Below are 21347 nucleotides of genomic sequence, written 5' to 3'. Positions count from 1 at the left end.
TGACTGTGTGCTTTTATATTAATCAAACAACAAAAGACAAAGACAAAATCACTCACTGCTCTTGACTGAAGGACATTTGTAGCTTTAATAAGAATCAAAGGAAGTTAAGAATTAAACAATGAAGACTATGCTGTTTTATTTTACATTCAATTATTAAATTTTTGCAGTAGACTGAATACTTTAGACTTGCACTGTTTGTTTCATTTGTATCTTTTTTCTATTGTATTTGTCTTTTGCTTTTTTTAATTACTGACCGTTTAATTATTTTCAATAATTTTTGAGGATTTTTTTTTTTTTTACTATTATTAGTTACCCTAGTATTCTACTGTGGTTTTGAGAATTGTGAAATTTCACTGGTCTCTAAAATGTAGATGTCACAGCAACCTCATTTACAGGAAATATATATTTGATATATATATCACTATCTTTAAATAAATCACTCATATAAAGTTTGTCATTTCAGATCATGAAAATGTTTTTTATGGTTTTAGTTAACTATAATAACCCTGGTCTGTTCTCTTTCGGAATGATTTGGCAAGCATGAAGACTCTGATGAGCGTTCTGCAGTGTGGTCAAAGCAGAAGTGAGCCTGTACAGAATGGCCAGAGTGGTGTGCTAAAGGAAGACGAAAAACTTCCCAGAACCCACAGCAGCAGACAAAGCACAAACACACCATTACTGGAGATGCCACAGTCTGGGTGTCTGGCCTGGTGTCAGTGTGACTGCTGCCGGCCTACCGACAACTTGCAGGAGCAGCTGTGCTGTCGGTCGAGGAAAGGGCACTGCATAACCTCCTCCCCGCTCTTTTCAACTCTGATTGTCAGTCGCTCCGTCCTGGAGACCGCTTTGTTCTATGTGGATCCCCTAGCAGAGCTGGGTGAGGAGGCTCAGCTGCGCCATGGGGCCTATGCTCAATTCATTAGATGGCGCTTTGGTGACAGCACACCCAGAGATGCTGTTCCAGTAATACCCAGTTGCTGTGTATGGAGGATAAGAGCAGAATACCCCAGCCCTGATGGGAAATACAGTGGCCTTAGACTCTATCAGGCTGTACCGTCTCAGACAGACTTCAATAGATAAGATTTTTATTCATTTTATGATTAGACATTCAATCACAATGACAATGCCTTAGGTATAAAAGGGAATGATACAAACTACAGTCAATATTACAGTATATGTTGAGTAATTTTTACAGTTTTAACCTGCAAAGCAACCAAATGATGTATCATATTAACCACAAAAAATGCTGTCAGGATGCATTTACTAACACAGATGCCTTTGAATTAAAAAATCCAAATGAATGGTCAATTAAATTGATCAAGATATTTCACAAAACTTTTAAGCAGCACAATTATTTTAACGATGATAAGAAATATTTCTTAATCAGCAAATCAGCATATTAGAATAATTTTCTGAAGGATCGTAACACTGAAGAAAAAAAGTGTATATAGAATTACAAGAACATATTCAGTTTTACTAGTTTTAAGTGCGGTGAAAGTGTCCAGTTCACTCCATCATATGAGGTTGTCTCCATGGAGCTCTATAACAGTATAAAATATGGTATAATTTTGTGTAACAAAAATAAATTACTTATAGAATAAACTGATTTAACTTTTACTCACCAGTAGCACACTGTCACCTTTTTGGTTCAGGTGAATTAATTTATGTTTGGCATAGTAGACACGGTCTTTCATGCAGTAAACATGAACCAGTCACAAACAGCATTCACCTGGGAGAAGTTCAGGATCAACATGAAAATACTTGAGCCAAAGACATTTCACTCAAATAGGTGAATCTTTGGGGGGGGGAAAGAAACCAAACCAGAGCTCACCAAACTAAGAAAGGAAAGAGTGGCACCAATATTCACAATAGTGGGCACAATATTATATTTACCAGCCTGCAGAGACAATTTCAGATGATAATAAAAGAATAGGTATAAAAATAGACTAAATAGATGCTGATTATTATTTTGACCTCAGAGACTAATAGACAAACCGTCCCAAACACAATGACATCAAAGCGGATTCCAAAGGCCTTTATCAATGTCTGTGTTTCAATGTTTTCATTGCTTTTATAATATTTTGCAAATCTGTAGGAAAGAACAAAATTGTTATTGTCTAGCTTTACAATCAAAATTTTCAGTTAAACCGCATTTATCGGAAATTGTTAGCCAGGGGCAACGTTATTTTCAGGATTTTTGTTGTCCAGTCTTCTGAAAGAATACTTGGGAATGCAGAAGCGTTCTGGGAAGTCCAAGTCATAAGTCCAAAAATCCCTATAATACCACCCTTTAACATTAAAACACACTGTCAAATACAGTATTTAACTTAATTTCATGAATACATATTTAAGTAAAGTACTAATCTAACACTACTTTTCAAAAGTTCAGGGTCAGTAAGATTTTTTTAAATGTTTTTTAAAGAAGTATCTTATGTTCACAATGGCTGCATTAATTTGATCATTACAAATACAATTTAAATGCAATTAAAAATAATAATTTTCAGTATTAATATATTTTAAAATGTAATTTATTCCTGTGATGGCAAAGCTGAATTTTCAGCATCATTACTCCAGTCTTCAGTGTCACATGATCTTTCAGAAATCATTCTAATATGCTGATTTGAAGCTTAAGAAACATATCTTATTTCTTAGTAATCCTGCTTAATATTTTATGGAAACCATGATACATTTTTGGAGGATTCTTTGATGAATAAAAAGTAAAAAAAAAAAAAAAAAACATTTTCAACAGTAGTGTATATAAATGTAATAAAAGTATTAGATATACAGCATGATTGAAAATACAGACTTTAAGAGCAATGACACTGAAGTCTTCTCCTGCCTCAGTTACCAATGTTCCCCAGACGGAAAATAGGACAGTCTGGGTCTGTTTTACGATCAAACGTGCAGTTTTTATTTAAGTATGTGGAGTTGATGTGATGCAGAATGTTTCACCTAGAAATAGCACAAAACAATAGATTCACATAGCTCACTAACATTTGAATTTAAATGATGATTCTCTCTACATTGCGTCATTAAAGACCTCACATTTAAATGATAGATATCATGGGCTTTCTGTTATTCTAAGACTAAAATGCATGAACTTACTTTCTAAAACTGAACTTTGGACATTGTATGTTGTTTTTGATGAGCACTGTGAAGTCCTCTGCTGCACCTAGAATAGCAGGTCTGTACAATCACAGATTATATTAATATTCACTTTCAATTGTGCAAAGGGCATCAAACTTTCCCACTTTTTAAGACACTCACTTTGGAATGATGGTGTCATTTTCAAGCGGACACCATGCCTGCACCTCACAAGTTTGGATCTTATCAGAGTACTGCACACATCGGCCAGTCTGAACACCTGCGAGGAGGAACACAGCTTACATCCGCAGCACTATTTAGAAAACATAAAAACGTACCATTGCCACGGACTTCATCGAGTCCCTCTTTGCAATCACTGTCTGATTCACACTTAGCAAATTCACTTGGAATCTGTAAAAATGAACCATTTATAATTCAACATGCAATGGTCTGGTCTTGTGTGAAAATTGACAAAGCATATGAAAGTGTTCTGTTGGACCTCAGGACACTTGCTCTGTGTCTGGCCTGGAGTCACAATCATATTTGTTAACACAAAGAAAGAGTTTTATCCCTACCAAATGAATAAAAATAAGGCTGATTGAATCTGGAATTAATTGCTACAAAAAGCATGTCACTTGGACAGAAAATAACTCTTGTGCTTCTAACTATTGCAACGCATTTCTGTCAAACAAATTTAGAGACCTGGGGTGGGATAACATATTCTGGTATGTCCCAAAACATGAACTCCCTCAGTGAATGAATTGGTCAAAATGTTTCCTTTCACCTTTGTGCTGACCGAGCTGATCACTGAGTCTGTGTCCTGGTAAGCACGCTGAATCCAGCAGACATATCTTTAAAGCACAAGGCAGATATGGAGTTACCCTAAACCATCAAGACTGCATTAAATTTCACTGAGAGCACAACACATGGGTGTAAAAATATATACATTTATTGTAACAAAGGGAAAAAAAATTTTTTTTGGTAAAGTGAAATAGTCACTCCAAACTCAGTCCCTAAAAAGCACACCATTTATGTATTTTCATATCCATGGGACTACAAAAATAAGGTTATTTCGTCTGGACCAGAAATGGAAAACTTGTTTTTTAAAATACCTTTACCTCAGGCTTTACAAGCTCTAATTACACTCTTATTCAAAGTGTCTTAAAAATTAGATGAATACAAGTAGATGCAATCAATATTTTTCCCAAAGTTTAAATGCTGTATAAAACTAAAATTATACTCACACAGCAACATAGGTTATGATCAACAATTGGATCAGTCTGAAAAGGGCTCCCACTCTTTTGGTTTTAATAACCAGCATTACAGGTGTTTCATAATCAAAAAGACACTGGAGGCAAATACCACTGCAGTCCTTACAGCCCATTGCTGAAGAAATGTCCACTAAACTACAGTACTTGACGTACGGTCAGAAGTTGAACACTAGGTGTCAGCCTGTAGTATATCTACTATACTTTTCAATAGAATTTACACATGCTTTGAATATAATTTCTTAACATGTTGGATTATTATAAGTGTTAAGATTTGCACTGCCAGCCACCTGCAGGTATTTGGTTAAACACCTGTTAGGTAGCCAGTAGCATTTGCACTCTGCACATTTGCAAGCCAGTATAACCATGTAAAACTAATTGAAATCAAGTGGTTGAACACCCTCATTCATGAACAACAGCTCAATTGCTATAATGGACCTTTTTCACATTTCCGGGTTTCTCAGCAGCAGAAGTCATCATAGTTGGGTAAACTTCTATAGCAGTGAATGGGAGACTACCACAGATATATTTTTTGCATTCCCATTTGCTCAAATTGCAACAGAAAAACTCCATGATAGTTTTTTTTGAAGACTTTCAAAAAAAAAGAAGAAAAAAAAAAAAGAGATAGACTGATAACGGCAGTCAGTAGAGAGAACAATGTCAAATTTACCATCACTCCCATAGACTGTATTAGAAACACCCTTGCATTAGCGTTAACTAGTTTTTTGTAATTTGATGCAAAGGTAAAATAATACAAAAGTATAGTGGTATACATGTACACACATTAAAAAAATGAAAATACTAAAAACTTGAGGATTTACGATGCTGATGAAACTCGTCATCACAGTCTTGTGAAAAGGGACCATTATTGAAGAAAATACATTAAAATGTCCTCACTGCATTTGTTTCACTGTAGTGTCTTAATACTTGACAGCTCATTTAGGGCTGCTCAGTATTCATGTTCAGCTCAGTAGGGCTGATACTCATAGAACTATAAACATGCTAAGAAAAAAAAAAAGATCCTCACCAGAAAAACTCACAGAATCAGGAAAAAAAAATAGCAAAATCACCCATTTATTTCCCAAAGCATAAAATGAACATTATAAAATAAATCATAACAAAATTAAGGAAAGAAAAAAGTTTGCCACAAAACTAGCGCCTTTTCTGGAACACGTTCCCTCGGCCTGGTCCACCCCGGCCACGGCCTCTGGCAGCCACTGCAAAAACATTAAACGCAAACTCAAGTTTGATCACTGTTTTAATATAATCTTTATTAGAAAAAAAACATTAATGTCACATTAATTCTCTGAAAAATATATGTTTGATGTTAGATGTGTGGACTGGAGTAAAGAGGGTGTATACCTTGGGCTTTGAGAATAGCTGCTTTTCCTCGACCTGCACCAGCGGCCTGATTTTTGTTCTTCATACTTTTTAACATAGGAGCATTTTTCAGCATGTCGGGAAGACAGGTGTACTTCTGTACAAATCCTGTTACAAAAAAAAAAAAAAAATTATATCTATGAAATCCAATGCAAGGATTGATCAAACAACAAAAAAATTGACCAAATGAATAAGTTTCTATCAGGGGAAAATATAGTACTTCAGAAGATAAGCAGAAGATTAGTTTGCTATACACAGGACAAATCTTAGTACCTGGCAGTTCATGTTGTCCTCAGCCTCGATCAGTTTGCCCCTGTAAACCTCCCCAGTGTTAGTTTCACAGGTGACTATGTGTCCCTCTGCTTCATGAAGAACTTTGATGGGCACTCCAATGGACATCTTCACTAGCTGTCTGTGAACTTTCAGAGAGTGAGAATAAGACACCGCAGAAAATTTGGCAGAGGAGAAATAACGTCGACAAAGGGCTTTACGAAGAGGTGAAATCTAATTAAAGTTGTAAGGATGAAATGAATAGGTTAGACAGATCTTAATGCAAGTTTGTCATAAACAAGCAAACTAAAAACACACACATAACGAGATAATAATTTAACCATAAACCTACAAATAATCCCAGACAGACACGACCCAGTTTTACCTTTTTCAAAGAAATTAATAAAAACTCACCCAAAACGAGCACCGAACGTCCACAAACAGGTTCGTCTTCGGCGTTTAATAGAATTTCCGGCAATTTTATTATACCGGAGACACGTACTGCCACCTACCGGACTGAACGACACATCAACCATTATGGGTAAAATCCAAAACCCATACAGTATATGGTAAAACCACATTTTTAAAAAAGAATTACATTTTTGGTGGGTAAATTTGTGATTAAACGAGTTCATTCTATTACTAGGTATTTAGGTATTAACAAGCCTTATAAGCATAGCAAATTAAACAACCCATTTAATCACAAATTTACCCTGTAAATATTCTAGATTGTCTTTTTATTTATGTTCAATTAAAATAAATGAAATAAATAATTTTTATAAATAAGAATACTTGTATTTACTCATCTTGTAAAATGTATATATAAATATTGGAGCTTCTATACATATTCTAATTGTTCCCTTTATTTATGTCGAAATGAGGTGGAGTACTGTCTCGTCCTGCCAGCAGAGGGCGCAGTTCCCCCTATTCTTAACGCGCCGAAGCAAACTGTGGTTTGGACTGACAGAGGAAGTGAAACATTCATCCCTGGGAATGACCACAAGCTGTGGGCTAAACGAGTCGGGTTTGTAGCCGTTTCACCGCTTTTCATTAACAGCTTTCATTGAGCTGAAGATGGACATATTTTAGCGTGTCTGATGTGGAGGACAAGAGGGCAGCAGCTGTCCGGCTAACGTTAACCCCGCTAGCAGACAGTCTTCATGAATCAATCCCTGCTATTAAACATCACTGAAACACAACAACAGAGAGAGACACACACCGACTGCATCATGAACGGTGAGTTTGTGTTAAATGACGTTTAAACGTAACATCTTAGATGGCTGGTAACTGTAAACTAACAAGCAATTATTATCAATCATGACCCTTCTCTAACATACAGAACCGGGCAAAACACTCAACCCGGATATATTGAATTTGAATGAACAGTCCGTGTATTATCCTCATGCTGCTTGTGTCTAACTTTTCCAAGTTGTTATTCACTCTAATTCACATGCTTTTTTACATGAATGAAATACAACAAAATGGTTTTATATAATTAAGTTCACAACCAAAACTAACTACTTAATCCTCGATACAACCTAATAATGCAATTTATGATATAGTCAGAGGATCAAAAGCTGCTCATTGGGGCTTAGTGACATTACCAGCTTCCTTTCCGACCTTGTTTTGCCAGATGATGTGATGTTAAACGTACCGGTCATCCGGCAGCTGTACCACTGGGATTGTGGCTTGGCCTGTTCGAGAATGGTACTAGAGTAAGTATGAATCCTGAGTGATGTATTATGCATAGTTACTCTAATGGTCAAATATTTAAACTCTTGTTTTTGTGCACAGGTATTTACATCCAGTTAGTGAGGAGGAATTTCAGAGAGCGTGTTTGGACTTGGAGTTTACGGAGAGCGTGTGGACTATTGACCTGGCTTATCTCATGTATAAGCTGGGGGTCAGACATTGCTTCTGCACACAGACACTAGGTGTTGACAAGGGCTTCAGGAACCAGGTACATGAGCTGCAGTCTGTTTTCAAAGTCAGTGCCATGTCATCAGAGGCGTAGCAATGGGGCAGGCAAATGCCTGGGGCCCCGCATTTTAAGGGGGCCCCCGATGGCCGACCATTTAAACCAACAGGAATGTTAATATTAATATTAAAAGCTATAACACACAGCGACATCTCTCCACCCCCCCCTATGGGGCCCCCTCTCTCGATACACTGGTTACGCCTTTTTCAAACAGGTGCAGTGCGTCCTCGCGGTGCTGTAGATTAGAAAATGCATGATCTGGAACGGAGCAGAACGCGGGACCCGAGCATTTTTAATCCATTTCATATGGAAGTTGAGCTTCCGCAACTTAGGAATGAACTGAAAAAGTTTGCGCACACACACATAAACACGCACGTTAAACATAAAGAAGAGAACAAATCTGTCCGGCAGCCTGAAGCGAAAAAAAGAGGAGGAAAAGAGGAAACAGAACAACAGTAAGCATAGGCACCAATTTATGTTTCTGCCCACACTCTATTCCACTCCAAACCAAATACAAAACATTTTATTCATCAGTTTCCATGAGCAAATGAGATTGTCATGCAACAACTGTGCCTTGAATATTTTAACATTCCCATTTTTTACAGCCTAATTAATTAAAAATGAGAAATATATTTTTCTCCTTTCGATATTGTGCTTGAATTCGGCTGGCTACACAAAAGATATTATTCGTGTCTCGCGAAGAGAAATGCACAGACTACAAATACACAACTAAACAAAACATTCTTTTCATGAGCTTCGGCCACAACTCGTTCACTTGCTGATATACATAAAATAATTCAATAAATACCTATAATAGAATATTTAGAACAGACACTTAATTCAAATAACTTTTAGGCTAAATAATAAAATAAATAACGAGAATTCACTGACCAATATCACCTTGAAAATGCTAACAAAGATTGATCCGTAATTTTTGTACAATTGAAAGGTACTCTGTTATTTCATCAGTCAGTCATGGAAGCCTGGTGGTTGATGGGCTTCTGGCAACATTAATTCCAGGAGAAAAGACAATTATATAGATGTGAGTGCACAGGTTTGAGCATGCACTTCTGAGTAAGAGAGCGCGCATCCTGTTTTGTGCATTATATACTGTTAGATGTGTTTTGTCCACATTTCATGTTGCATAATTATATCACTAGGTAACAAAGATACATTAACAAAAAAAATCTTTTAGAAGGGCCTCACTGATTAATTTTGCCTGGGGCCCCCACTTCATGTACAGTCCTGATCACTGCAGACAGATGGCATATAAGCTAAGTGTCACATGCAGCGCAGGAAATAATGGATGTTTGATTCTATTTTTCCAAGAAAATGGCATTAGTCATGGCCTTTTTAGCGTTTATACACTTAATATTCTTGATTTTTTTTTTTTTGAGCTGTAATTTTAATCAGAGGATCAGTTCCAACTCAGATGTTGAGTAATCACATTGGCATCTGAATAATTTTCCCATTTCCTGTATTTTTCTGCTTTAGTCTTTCTACAAAAAGCATTTTGACACGGAGGAGGACAGGGTGAATGAACTATTTCTGAAGGCTGAAAGCAAAGGAGTCCTGGTGAAAAAAAGGTGAGGTTTCCACATTTAAAACAGTTTCTCTTTTTTTTTTTTGTGGTGCATACTGACACTTTGTGCCTGATATACAGGGTTAAAATCATCATTGAAAACATGGAGTATGTGTGAAACAGGCGTTACACTGTGCGGTGGAATATAATAAAAGTGCACTTTTAGATATACAAGGCAACATATGCACTTGTGTCTTGTGGAGGTAGAAAAACAAAGTTCTTTAAGACCCGCGGGACTGTTTGTAATAAAGATTTAAATGTAAAAGGCACGAGAGCCGACTGTTTCTGTCAGTGGTAAGTTTTAATTTAAAATATTTGTGATAACCTAACGAAAGCTATATGCTGTGTTCAAATGTGTTTCCACTTGCTTGAGCAACTTAATATACAAATCTAGAAGCCAAATGCATTTAATACGCTGTTTATATTAATTGAGTTTAAACGTGAATATATCTATGAAAGATTGTGTTAACTGTACTGTGATAAAAGAGGATCACAATGCTGAAAAAACACTTTCAGTATAGGCTAACTATGTTTGGATTTGAGATCAAAATAATGGATAAATGTTGTGTTTGTGTTAAACAGCCGCGGATCATGAGCGGACTGCAAACGCGTCCTGTGTGAAAGCACAATGAGTCCGTGCTGCTTCTGCACCGCATACGTAACGCACTCGGACCGCATACGCACTGCAGACGGAGTATGTGTGAAACAGGCGTTATGCTTTCGAATCGCTCTCGCGGTACGTTGTCATTCAATTATCGGTGCGCAGTGACACTTCAAGTCGAACGAACAAAAACGTGCGCGTATTTGCATCGCTTTGAACGTTCTCTGTAGATCTCATCTTCTCACGCGCCACGATTGGTAGATTATATACAATATCTGAATGTTATTGGTCAAACTACTATGGATATTTTAGGGAATATAAAAATCCTGGCAAGGACGTGTCCCGTATGAACGGCACATATGGCCACCCTACATTTAACTCCTCTTTAAAAACGCTTTTATCTAATGCAATTCACATTGCATTGAAGACATTTTTTTTATCAGTTCATGCATTTCGTGGGAATCTAACCCATGCCCTTGGTGTTGTTAGTGCCATGCTCTACTGATTGGACTTACATGGATGCTTAAAATCAATTTAAAATGCTAATTTTTAGTGTTTCATGTTTTTTATTCATTTAGACAAAATTTTATAAATTTTCATTTAATCGTTGTATATATATATATATATATATATATAGTTCCAGTTCTATTAAAACATATTCTCACCTATGCGGTGCTTTGAAGAAATCTGATCACATCTCTCTCTCGTAGCTCTGTTACTATTCAGGAGATCCAGAGCCACCTGGAGCAGGGTCATGTGGCCATAGTGCTGGTCAACGCAGTCGTGTTGGTGTGTGAGCTGTGCTCCACGCCTGTCAAATACTGCTGTTTCCTCCCTGTGGGTCAGAAGTGCTTTTGCAGGAAGCCAGATTACCAGGGCCACTTTGTAGTGGTGTGTGGATTTAACCGTAGAACCGGCAGCATCTTCTACAACAATCCGGCCTACTCGGACCGTATGTATTGTGAAGTTTTGGCATTATTGGCATTATTATTATTATTATATATGGCATTTGGCATTACAGCACAAGCACAATATTTCAATGCAAAACATAAAAAAACACACACATAAAATGTTTAAATCATTAAATATATGGTTAAATGTGAATTCAGATATTTAAATAAATATATCTGGATACTTTCTATCTAATGTAATGAAATCTATATTTATTTTGAAGTTTCCAAATACTTTTTTGAGGCTACATATATCTTAGAACAAACAGCCTTATTTATTATAGTGTATATTATGGTTATTTTTAAACAAATAGTTCACCCAAGAAGGAAGTTATGCTGAAAATGTACTCACCTTCAGGTCATACAAGATGTAGATGAATTTGTTCATCAGAACAGATTTGGAGAAATTTAGCATTACCACACTTGCTCATCAATGGATATTCATTTTTGGGTGAAGTATTCCTTTAATGATAATACAGAATCTTCACACATGGCAGTAACATTAAAACTGTGTCTCATATGCCCATCTCTTTGATTGCCAGGTGTGTGCTGCACAAGCTTTAGTAATTTTGAGGAGGCCAGAAGAAGCTACGGAACTGACGAGGACATTCTGTTCATCTACAAAGACGGTTGAGTCTTGACCACTTCTGAATGAACGCACGTTCAAAACCCCTTTTGCAACCACTGTGGTTGGCTGGGTAGCATTTTTGCCAACAGGGACCAGCGCTGCTGGCCAATAGCAGGTAGTATGTTTCACCTCTGGCTATGGTCTTCAATGGAGCTATAGCATCGCACAAAACATTACTATGGTGCTACATTGGCCACAGAATGAATTATTCATGCAGAAAGGAAAGGGAGATGGTATGTATATGTAACTCATCATTATTGTGATGTGGACTTATATTTTTATCTATAGCTCATATGATTTATATAGTCTATGCCACTGTAAGAGGTGGAGGAGGAGTGTACAATGTTTGTCATTCATGTAAAGATAAAGATTTTGTGTTTGTTCAGGGTAACCTTGCAAAATCATGGGGTTGTGTTGATTTTTCTTCTTTTTTTTTTCTCTTGGAAGCCACTTAATTAAGAATACAGTGAAAGTTTTTAATTATTGTTCAAGAGGAAAGCTGTTTTTAAAAACTCAGGAAAGATTTGATAAATCCAGCATGTTAAATTATATCCCACTGTCAGGAAAAAGAAACGTTTCATAGGTGCAATATGCATGGATTCATTTCTCCAGGGGTTTCCTCAAGAGTAAAATCACCTGGACTTCTGTCATAACCTCATGTAGTGTAGCAAGAGAGAGTTTGGCTGCTTTGTAGGTGACTCTGAACTGTGAACCTTGACCTAGTGAAACTGTGCACTAGTACAGTATTAGACCTGTTTCTGTGTAAATTACAATATTATGCTGTTTAATTCTCATGATTACATTGTGTTGGCATAATTCATAGCAACTTTAATTCCTCTGAGAGAGAACAGGAAGACTAGGGTTAGAGGTTTACCGTCAGGTGTTGTGCACCGTTTGAAAAGGTCTGAACACAGTGTTGTGAACACTTTGCTGTTTGCTATCTTGTAAACACACTACGCCTGCTCAGTGGTTCAAATAGTTCAGTCGTTGATGGTTTGTTGCACAATGGCTAACAAATGAAATGCTTGCACTATGGTTGTTCCACCAGCCATAATTATGTTATTTAATCTTTGATCATTCAGGTTAAATGTTATTTTGTTGTTTTTTTCCTTTGGTTTTTAAGACATCAGGTGTCCGATTACATTTTTTTTAAAGACCATAAGGAATGTTGATATGGCAAACTTAATTTTTATGAAATATATAGTAGCAGTTCAGAAATTAATAAAAGTTGTATTTGTATTTTAATCAAATGCATCCTTCCATTATTGACCTTAAAAATGAACCGATAAATTATTTAAATTATATGTTATTTTGTGAAATTCGAGTAGAGGTTAGGGTTAGAGTTTGGCTTTCAGCTGACAGCACGGTTTTCCTTATAAGCTCACTCCTTAAGAATGTTGGGTTTGAAGTCATGCTGGATGGCTTCTTTGAGCTCTTCTGCGTACATTTCATACCTTCCAGTCATCTACGGAGAGATTCATACATGTGAATGGCATACAGATGCTACCAGAAACAACCCTTATTCAGTATTTATAGGATGTGATCCAGGGGTGTCCAAACTACGGCCCGCGGATGAATTTTACGCGGCCCGCAGCTGTCTTAATAGTTTATATTATATATGGCCCGCCAAGCATAATTTACAAAATAGGCCTATGCAGTTTCAAAATGTCAACACAAGATGGCAGCAGGAATATACTGTAGTATAGTTGAACATGTAGTGATTTTTTTATCCCACCTTGAAGTTCTATTTGTCTGCAACTTGCCGATTTAGGTTCAAGTCTATCTCTGTCACCAGCAGGCCATCACGGGTTCTGGATAATCCTGGGGATCTGCTGTCATCGGGTGCAGCCACGTAGCTGGAGCCATAAAAGTTGCCAAAGTCATGGTGCGCTACAGATGAGACAAACCAGAATTCATATAATAAATGCACACTACTGTTTAAGTTTGTGGACTGAGATTTTATTGGTGTTAGTATGTTAAACAAGTCACTTATGCTCACCAAGGCTGCATTTATTTGAACGAAAATGAAGTAAAACGGTGATATTGTGAAATATTATTGCAATTTAAAATAACTTTTCTATTTGAATATATTTTCAAATGTAATTTATCGCTGTGATCAAAGCTGATTTTTCAAGCAGCAATTACTTCAGTCTTCAGTGTCACATGATCCTTCAGAAATCATTCTAATATGATGATTTACTGCTCAGGAAACATTTCTTAGTATCAATGTCTTATCAATGATTATAAATGTCATTACGGTCACTTTTGTTAAATTTAATGTGTCCTTGCAAAATAAAAGTATTAATTTCTTTTAAAAAATATTACTAACCCTAAACTTTTGAATGGAAGTGTAAGTTTATTAACTACATATCAACATTTGATGCCAAATTACCCATCCTGACATCATATTGATTGTTTTAACATTTTGTCTGTTCATTTTTATCTTTATTTACAACCCAACTACATGTCAGTTTAAAACTGTATTTATTCATTCCCCAAATTTTGTTAACAGGGTTGCAAAACATGCAAACCTCATAATAAATGAATGAAACATAAAACCTCATATAATATCTAGTTTCATCACCTGAGGCTGATGTTTAACATTTTCTGAAGGTTGCGCTGATTCACTGATCACATGTTGGAAAAGAAAAACATCGCTAATTTTTAAATAGTTTTAGACCAGGGGTGTCCAAACTGAAAATTCATCCACGGGCCGCATTTGGCCCGCAGGCCGTAGTTTGGACACCCCTGTTTTAGACCATATTTTGTACCCCATTCATGGACAAATGCGCCTGCAGCGCCTCATACTGTATATGTTTGTGGCTTATGTGTGTGACACTGGTCATGTTACAGAGAGACTTCACATGTAAAACAGCAGAGGGGGATGTTGTGTACAGGTTGAAGGCTTATGCAACAGTAATGAGGGCTGAAAGAGAGAACAGAGCCTGACAGACCAGAACTTTAGGAACACGACACCTTTGAACAAGCTCCCTCGTCCTCAACCCACCACCGATACAGATAGGCCTACTAGATTGACAGACAGATACGCTGATCCTTTATTCGCTGACACAGAGACATTAAGCTCTGGGAAAGAACCAGGTGGACTCACATGTGTGTATACAGAATGGAATGATTTCTTAGGTTTTGACCCATATTTAATTTCTAGGCTGAGAGTGCCATCAACTGTATGAATGATTTTTGAGAAGTATTGCTAAATGTCTCCTTTATGCTTAGACTTAATGAATTTTACATTTAAAGTGAAATGTGCAATTCTCTGGGAGATTAAATATTCATCTTAATATGCAAACTATGAGTAATTTGGAGGTACACTGCAGGCTTAACCAATGGCGTGAGTTTGGGGCAGGGCTATCTGTTTGCTTGACCAATAGAAGACAAGGAATCCTATTACGCATTATGATAGTTAAACATGCGTATGTTAATGAATTCCAATGATTCGTAAATAGGGCGCTCGTGCACGCACATTCACAATTACCATAATCCCCGCCTATGAAATACAGCTACGCAAATTGCGTGTCCAGGAACGCAGTGGAATATTCTGGTCTACTTTCTCAGGTTTGGCTCCAGTATATTGCATAAATGCAAAAAAGACCAATAGGCCATATGCCTAACAATAAATATTCAATAACGTGTGTCCACCAAAGCGTTTTAGCCAGCTGAAAAATGTCAGGCGCTCTTCTGAAAACGACCAGCTGGTGATGCTGGAGGACGCTTTGGTGGCACAGCGTTTTTCCAGCTGAGACGCTTTGATTGCAATAATTTGGAATATCCACGGCAGTAACGCATTACTAGTATCTCACTTTGAAGAATATTACTGAATATAAAAATGCAGTAACCAGCAATGTTAACTTCTCTATTGTTGTTCAGTTGTTGTACAAGTAGCCTCGAATTTGTCCCGCCCCTCCTCCATTGATTGGACGGCTGGGTAAAAAGTGACAGTGACAAGCGCTGCGTTTTACCCAAAGCTAAACAGTTTAATCAAATCCCAGCTACAAAAAACAAAAACAGAGCAAACAAACTTGTAAAATATTATAATGGCAGTGCATCAAAATTCAGTATCATCAGTTTGCCAAAAAGAACACAGAACGTTTTACGACCCCATTTACACCAAGAAGGGGGTAGGCGTAAATTTCTTTTGTACCAACTAACATTTTGAAAATACGAACACTTTCATGAATCCGAAAATTTACGTCAGAACAGCTTTACGAACGATTTACACAAAAATTTGTTCTGCTCGTGTTTCATGAATGAGGCCCAATGTTCAAAAGTTGGTGGTAGGTACTTTTTTTTTATGAAGTCTCTTAGACTTACATAGGCTGCATTTATTTAATCAAAACTACAGGTAAAACAATGAAATATTACAATTTAAAATAACTTTTTTATACATATACTGTAATATACATAAAATAAAATATAGGAATAAATTACCTGTGATGGCAAAACTACATTTTCAGCAGTCATTACTTCAGTCTTCAGTGTCACATGATCATTCAGAAATAATTTTAATATGCTGATTTGGTACTCAAGAAACATTTTTTTTTAATTATTATTATTGATGTTAAAGGGGTCATATGATGTTGCTAAAAAGAACATTATTTTTTATGCAAATCTTCCGAGATCGTGACGTAGGTATGTGGGGGTGTGTTAGAACGAGCCGTTTTAGGTAGGCGTGGTTGACTCTTAACTTTTATAAAGAATATCTCTTTGGATTTGAGACTTTAGTCTTTGCAACTTTACAGATCTTCTTTATGCATCAAGAGCTTGTAACACTCCAAAGAGAAAGGAAAAATTGAAATCGCATCATATGACCCCTTTAAAAACAGATGTGCTGCTTTACATTTCTGTGGAAGCCGTGATGTATGTTTTCCTGGATTCTGGATGAACAGAAAGTTCTGAAGAACAGCAATTATTTGAAATAGAAATCTTCTGTAATATTATAAATGTCTTTACTGTCAGTTTTGATCAATTTAGTGCATAATTGCTGACAGGGCCGTCCTTAGGGGGGTGCAACTGGTGCGGCCGCACCGGGCCCCACGGAGAATGGACTGAGGGGGACCCCGCTCCCTACCTCACACCGGGCCCTGTGTCAGCTAAGGATGGCCCTGATTTCTGAATAAAAGTATTAATTTCTTTTAAAAAAATCTTACAGACCCCAAACTTTTGAATGGTTGTGTAGATATGATTTGACCTTTCAGCCTTTACCTTTGTGCAAGTCACAAGAGAAACAAGTTTACGTATGCAACTACATGCACATGCTCAAAATGAATGGATAATTACCTTTCTTTCCATCTCCAGATGTGAACTCATTCTTGAAATACTCCTAGAAAAGACAGAACTATATCAAGACAAAAAAGCTCAGGTCTCGTCTGCCCAGAAATCAGCAGTAGAGGGCAGCAGAAAACACACATCTGAACCTCCAACGCTTTCATATGTGAGGCACATGGTCACTGCTTAACAGACTGTCGAAATAACTCCCATTTAAGCCAATTTAAAGATAATTGGTTTACTGTATCTACCTCTGAGAATAAAAGTCATCCCTCTAAGACATTATAACCACTAACAGAGACCAGACTCCACAGAGCCACAGAAAAAAAAAACAAGCGCGTATATGTGGGGCGGAGCTATCAAAATAGGGGCCAAGACCCTTTTGGGGTAGGGGCGTGTTTGTTTTGGTGATTTCAAATATCAACATTGGCTACCAGAAATCACTTACTCTGCCTTTAACCAGTTGAGAGGATTGTGTCGGCCATAGCAGATGTTAACGGCAACCTTTCCAAACTGTGTCTGGAATACCGGGTGGCCGGTGTTCCCTTCCATGTAATATGTTGACTGGACAAGGATGCAGTTCAATTTTAAATCAAGTTCAATTCAGTTTTCATCTTTTTCTATCAAAACAACAAGAGTTAAAAGTAAACGTTTTATTTCTTTTCCGTTTATTTCTTCATAGGAACAGATTTGGAGAAACTTAGAAATACATCAGTTGCTCACCAATGGATCCTCTGCAGTGAATGGGTGCCATCAGAATGAGGGTCCAAACAGCTGGTAAAAGCATCACAGTAATCCACACAAATCTAGTCCATTAATTAGCGTCTTGTAAAGTGAAAAATTGCATGTTTGTAAGAAACAATTCCATCAAGGCGTTTTAACTTTAAAACATATCGTATTTTGGCCAGAAGCAACGGTCTGAAGTCAAAAACATCTTGATGATGTATTTATTAAAAACATGCAGCTATTTGCTTCACAAGATGTTAATTGATGGACTGGAGTTGTGTGGGTTAGCAGTGTATTATTGTGATGTTTTTATCAGCTGTTTGGACTCTCATTCTGACGGCACCCATTCACTGCAGAGGATCCATTGGTGAGCAAGTGATGCAATTTCTCCAAATGTGTTCCAATGAAGAAACATCGAGTGTGAGAACATATTCAGCAAATTAAAATTTTTTGAGTGAACTATTCCTTTAAGATCTACTACTATTTTTATTAAAGGGCACAGATCCCAAATCTTTATAGGAATATCTACAGCACATTAGTCTTGAACTACACACGATCACCTTCACCAACAGTTAATCTGACTAGGCTGAAAATGATCTTTTCTCAGAAAATGACTTATGCAAAGCCATTTTAGTCTACAATTTCTGTGACTGACAGGACATTCTTCCAAATATTTGAACATTTGCAACTAGACCATATATATTTTAATGAAAACTATCAGTGTAAGGTGAGAATAACTCATTTTATACTAAGCATTATTAAATAATGAATAATGATGCCCAAAATAATTATTTTAGAACTATTAAATAATCGTTTAAGTTGATTAGTCCTAGAAAGGTGGCTATAGATTAACACCAAATAATGCACACTATTTTAAAACCACTCGTCATTGACGGCATGTGTTAGGAAGTGTAAGATTCAGCGACTATGTAAAGACTGCATGAGAGATAAGCTTGTGTTTTAGCAGTAATTGTCGATGTCTGTGATATCTGATCATCCACTTTTTAGAAGATTAAAACAATATACATTATGTTGTAATTTAGATTGTGGCCACAGTTTGTGATGTTAGTGTAAATTCATGCAATTGATGCAGCATGGAAATTCATGCAGGGCTAAGCTGGTTTCTCAGAAGAGTTTCTGTGTAAACCTTTTCCAACATTGATGTTTATCAGCATAGACAGCAGTAAAATTATCCTTAATTTGAATGAAAACAACAGAATTGAGCCGGCTCTGCCATCTGGTTCCTGCAGGTACACGCAAGCTTGTTGTTTCAAGAAAAGAGAGTGGCTACATTTCCTGAATTGAGCATTATCACAGTGTGGAATCGATCAAAGGCACAACATGAAACTGATAAACAGCACAGCTGGGGAGAAATCAAACGTTCTCAACCACTTAAAGTGCCCACAGATCATGTAGTGCAGATACACACACACAAACACGTTTCGGGGTCACCTCATTTGACAACTCCACAAAGCACTACAAGTGCGTCGATATGAACACTCATTTAAGTGGCATATACACACAAGAGTTTCTGTGTAAACCTTTTCCAACATTGATGTTTATCAGCATAGACAGCAGTAAAATTATCCTTAATTTGAATGAAAACAACAGAATTGAGCCGGCTCTGCCATCTGGTTCCTGCAGGTACACTGCAGGAAAAGAGAGTGTTTCTTGTTTCAAGAAAAGAGAGTGGCTACATTTCCTGAATTGAGCATTATCACAGTGTGGAATCGATCAAAGGCACAACATGAAACTGATAAACAGCACAGCTGGGGAGAAATCAAACGTTCTCAACCACTTAAAGTGCCCACAGATCATGTAGTGCAGATACACACACACAAACACGTTTCGGGGTCACCTCATTTGACAACTCCACAAAGCACTACAAGTGCGTCGATATGAACACTCATTTAAGTGGCATATACACACTGGGAAATTTGACTGCATATCACATTTTTTAAATTATCGATAGTAATTGATCAATCTCGGGGGTTGGGCTGGGTCCGCTAGGCTTGTCTCCGTGCTCGTGCTGGAGCTTGTTCACTTACGTCGGTGCTGGGCTGGTGTTGGATGCCGATTTTGGAAAGTTTTTGCTGGGATGGGCATTTTAAAAAAAATCTGAAATTCCCTTTTGCGCCATTATCTCCTTGTATTAAAGTTAATCTTGTTCGCATTCTGTATAGTTCATGTCTGATACCACGCGCCAGCGTCACGTGTTCATGAGGATTCGGCTAATCATCCCATATAGAAAACATCACAAGTAAAATGAATCATGTTTATAAAGATAAACATGGGTTTATTATAGCCCACTTACAATTTACATTTCAGAGATCATTACAAATAAATTATTAAATGCTAAAACTGAATAAATTTAAATGAACAAACTTGGCGTTGCATTTGCAACCATGTGAAAACAGGGGGTGCTGCAGCCCCCTCAGCACCCCTACTTCCCGCGTCCCTGATAGCAGCACAAAATACTGATAACTGTATGTATAGTGGGGTCCAAAAATCTGGGGATTTTTTTGTCACTTAAACCTAAAAATAAAGTTTTACGATTCTAAAAAACGTACAATAATATATTATTACAACCTGAAATGAATAAGAGATATTTCAGATTCTGCACTATTTCTAGGCCACTATTCAAATAAGTGATTATGTGACTCTTGCAAGTGGTCAGATGTTCTTGTTTCCACTGGAGCTCAAGATGCTCTGGATCACTCTCAAGAATGCTGGAGAACATGATATTCAGGTTTTACCTCTGCAGGACACCGGCCCTCCAGGACCGAGTTTGGGCACCCCTGTTTTACACAAACTTGTGGAGTTCATGCAGCTTGAGTGCTGTTGTCATTCAAGCAAATGTACGTTCTGATATTCATGCTCATTTTAATACATTAGCGGTCCCAAGTTTGGAATAATTTTAAAGTTTTTTTTTTTAATGTTTTTGAAAGAAGTCTCTTGTGCTCAATAAGTCTGCATTTATTTGATCAAAAATTCAGTAAAACAGTAATATTGTAAAACATTCTATTTGAATATATTTTAAAATGTAATATATTCCTGTTACATCATGTGACACTGAGCAATGGCTGCTGAAAATTCAGCTTTGCCATCACAGGAATAAATACAATATTACCTTTTTTACTGTATTATTAATCATACAAATGCATTTCTTTCAAGACCATAAAAAAATCTTTAAAATCTCTATTCCAGATTTTTGACCAATAGTGTATATTGTTACAAGATCAATTAGTGAAATACTAATGGTCTCAGACTTTTGGAGCGCACTGTATTAATATTTAATTTACAGTTTAATTAACTCATGTTAGCTTAATATAAACGAGTGATGACACTCTATTAATCTAAATACAGAGTGTCACTGTAGCTGTGTTGTTTCACACTGACAGTTGTTTGACTGTTATGCAGTGGGTGACACTGACCTCATTGAAGTCTCCCACACGGGGAATGTGATTCTTCCGTGATGTGCCTAGAACATTGCCATTATTGGACACCACCACTGCAGTGTTCCACAATGTTCCACCGTGGATCTCATCTCTCTCCAAAATGGGAGACACCACCACCATGTTGTAGTTTTTGGCCAGC

The 21347-nt window shown here is 37.0% G+C and overlaps 2 protein-coding genes, 1 long non-coding RNA gene and 2 pseudogenes across 3 annotated transcripts in view; 2 read left to right on the top strand and 3 right to left on the bottom strand.

Moving 5' to 3' along the window:
* LOC107711876 (P2X purinoceptor 4-like) overlaps window positions 1-1342 on the top strand; it is an 11096-nt gene extending 9754 nt beyond the window's left edge. Inside the window, exon 13 of the mRNA XM_016516952.1 lies at window positions 526-1342. Within this exon, the coding sequence (XP_016372438.1) occupies window positions 526-1080 (555 nt within the window). The 3' untranslated portion in view covers window positions 1081-1342. The remainder of the gene's footprint in view (window positions 1-525) is intronic.
* A 256-nt stretch (window positions 1343-1598) lies between these two features.
* Window positions 1599-4468, bottom strand: LOC107711824 (P2X purinoceptor 4-like; annotated as a pseudogene).
* Window positions 4469-5396: 928 nt separating this feature from the next.
* LOC107711838 (uncharacterized) lies at window positions 5397-5811 on the bottom strand. Its single transcript, XR_001636742.1, has 2 exons — window positions 5715-5811; window positions 5397-5569 (listed from the first exon to the last, which is right to left on the bottom strand). It is a non-coding gene; the product is annotated as an uncharacterized LOC107711838 (long non-coding RNA).
* A 1117-nt stretch (window positions 5812-6928) lies between these two features.
* Window positions 6929-12145, top strand: LOC107711875 (protein GUCD1-like). Its single transcript, XM_016516951.1, has 6 exons — window positions 6929-7238; window positions 7636-7717; window positions 7797-7962; window positions 9475-9566; window positions 10874-11115; window positions 11656-12145. Exons 1-6 carry the CDS (start codon window positions 7163-7165, stop codon window positions 11745-11747), a joined length of 750 nt encoding a protein of 249 aa, XP_016372437.1. The 5' UTR covers window positions 6929-7162; the 3' UTR covers window positions 11748-12145.
* A 94-nt stretch (window positions 12146-12239) lies between these two features.
* Window positions 12240-21347, bottom strand: part of LOC107711874 (beta-ureidopropionase-like) — a 15414-nt pseudogene continuing 6306 nt past the window's right edge.

Source organism: Sinocyclocheilus rhinocerous, unplaced genomic scaffold (genome assembly GCF_001515625.1).
Source record: "Sinocyclocheilus rhinocerous isolate Xijiao unplaced genomic scaffold, SAMN03320098_v1.1 scaffold988, whole genome shotgun sequence".
Taxonomy (NCBI): domain Eukaryota; kingdom Metazoa; phylum Chordata; class Actinopteri; order Cypriniformes; family Cyprinidae; genus Sinocyclocheilus; species Sinocyclocheilus rhinocerous.
The sequence above is the reverse complement of the archived record's forward strand: the minus strand, read 5'-3'. Positions and strand labels throughout refer to the sequence as shown.

Coding starts and splice junctions, on each gene's coding strand:
- LOC107711875 (XM_016516951.1), top strand. CDS start 7,163: ATGAATCAATCCCTGCTATTAAACATCACTGAAACACAACAACAGAGA. Junction 7,963..9,474: donor ACAAGGGCTTCAGGAACCAG/GTACATGAGCTG, acceptor TTTCTGCTTTAG/TCTTTCTACAAAAAGCATTT. Junction 9,567..10,873: donor GGAGTCCTGGTGAAAAAAAG/GTGAGGTTTCCA, acceptor TCTCTCTCGTAG/CTCTGTTACTATTCAGGAGA.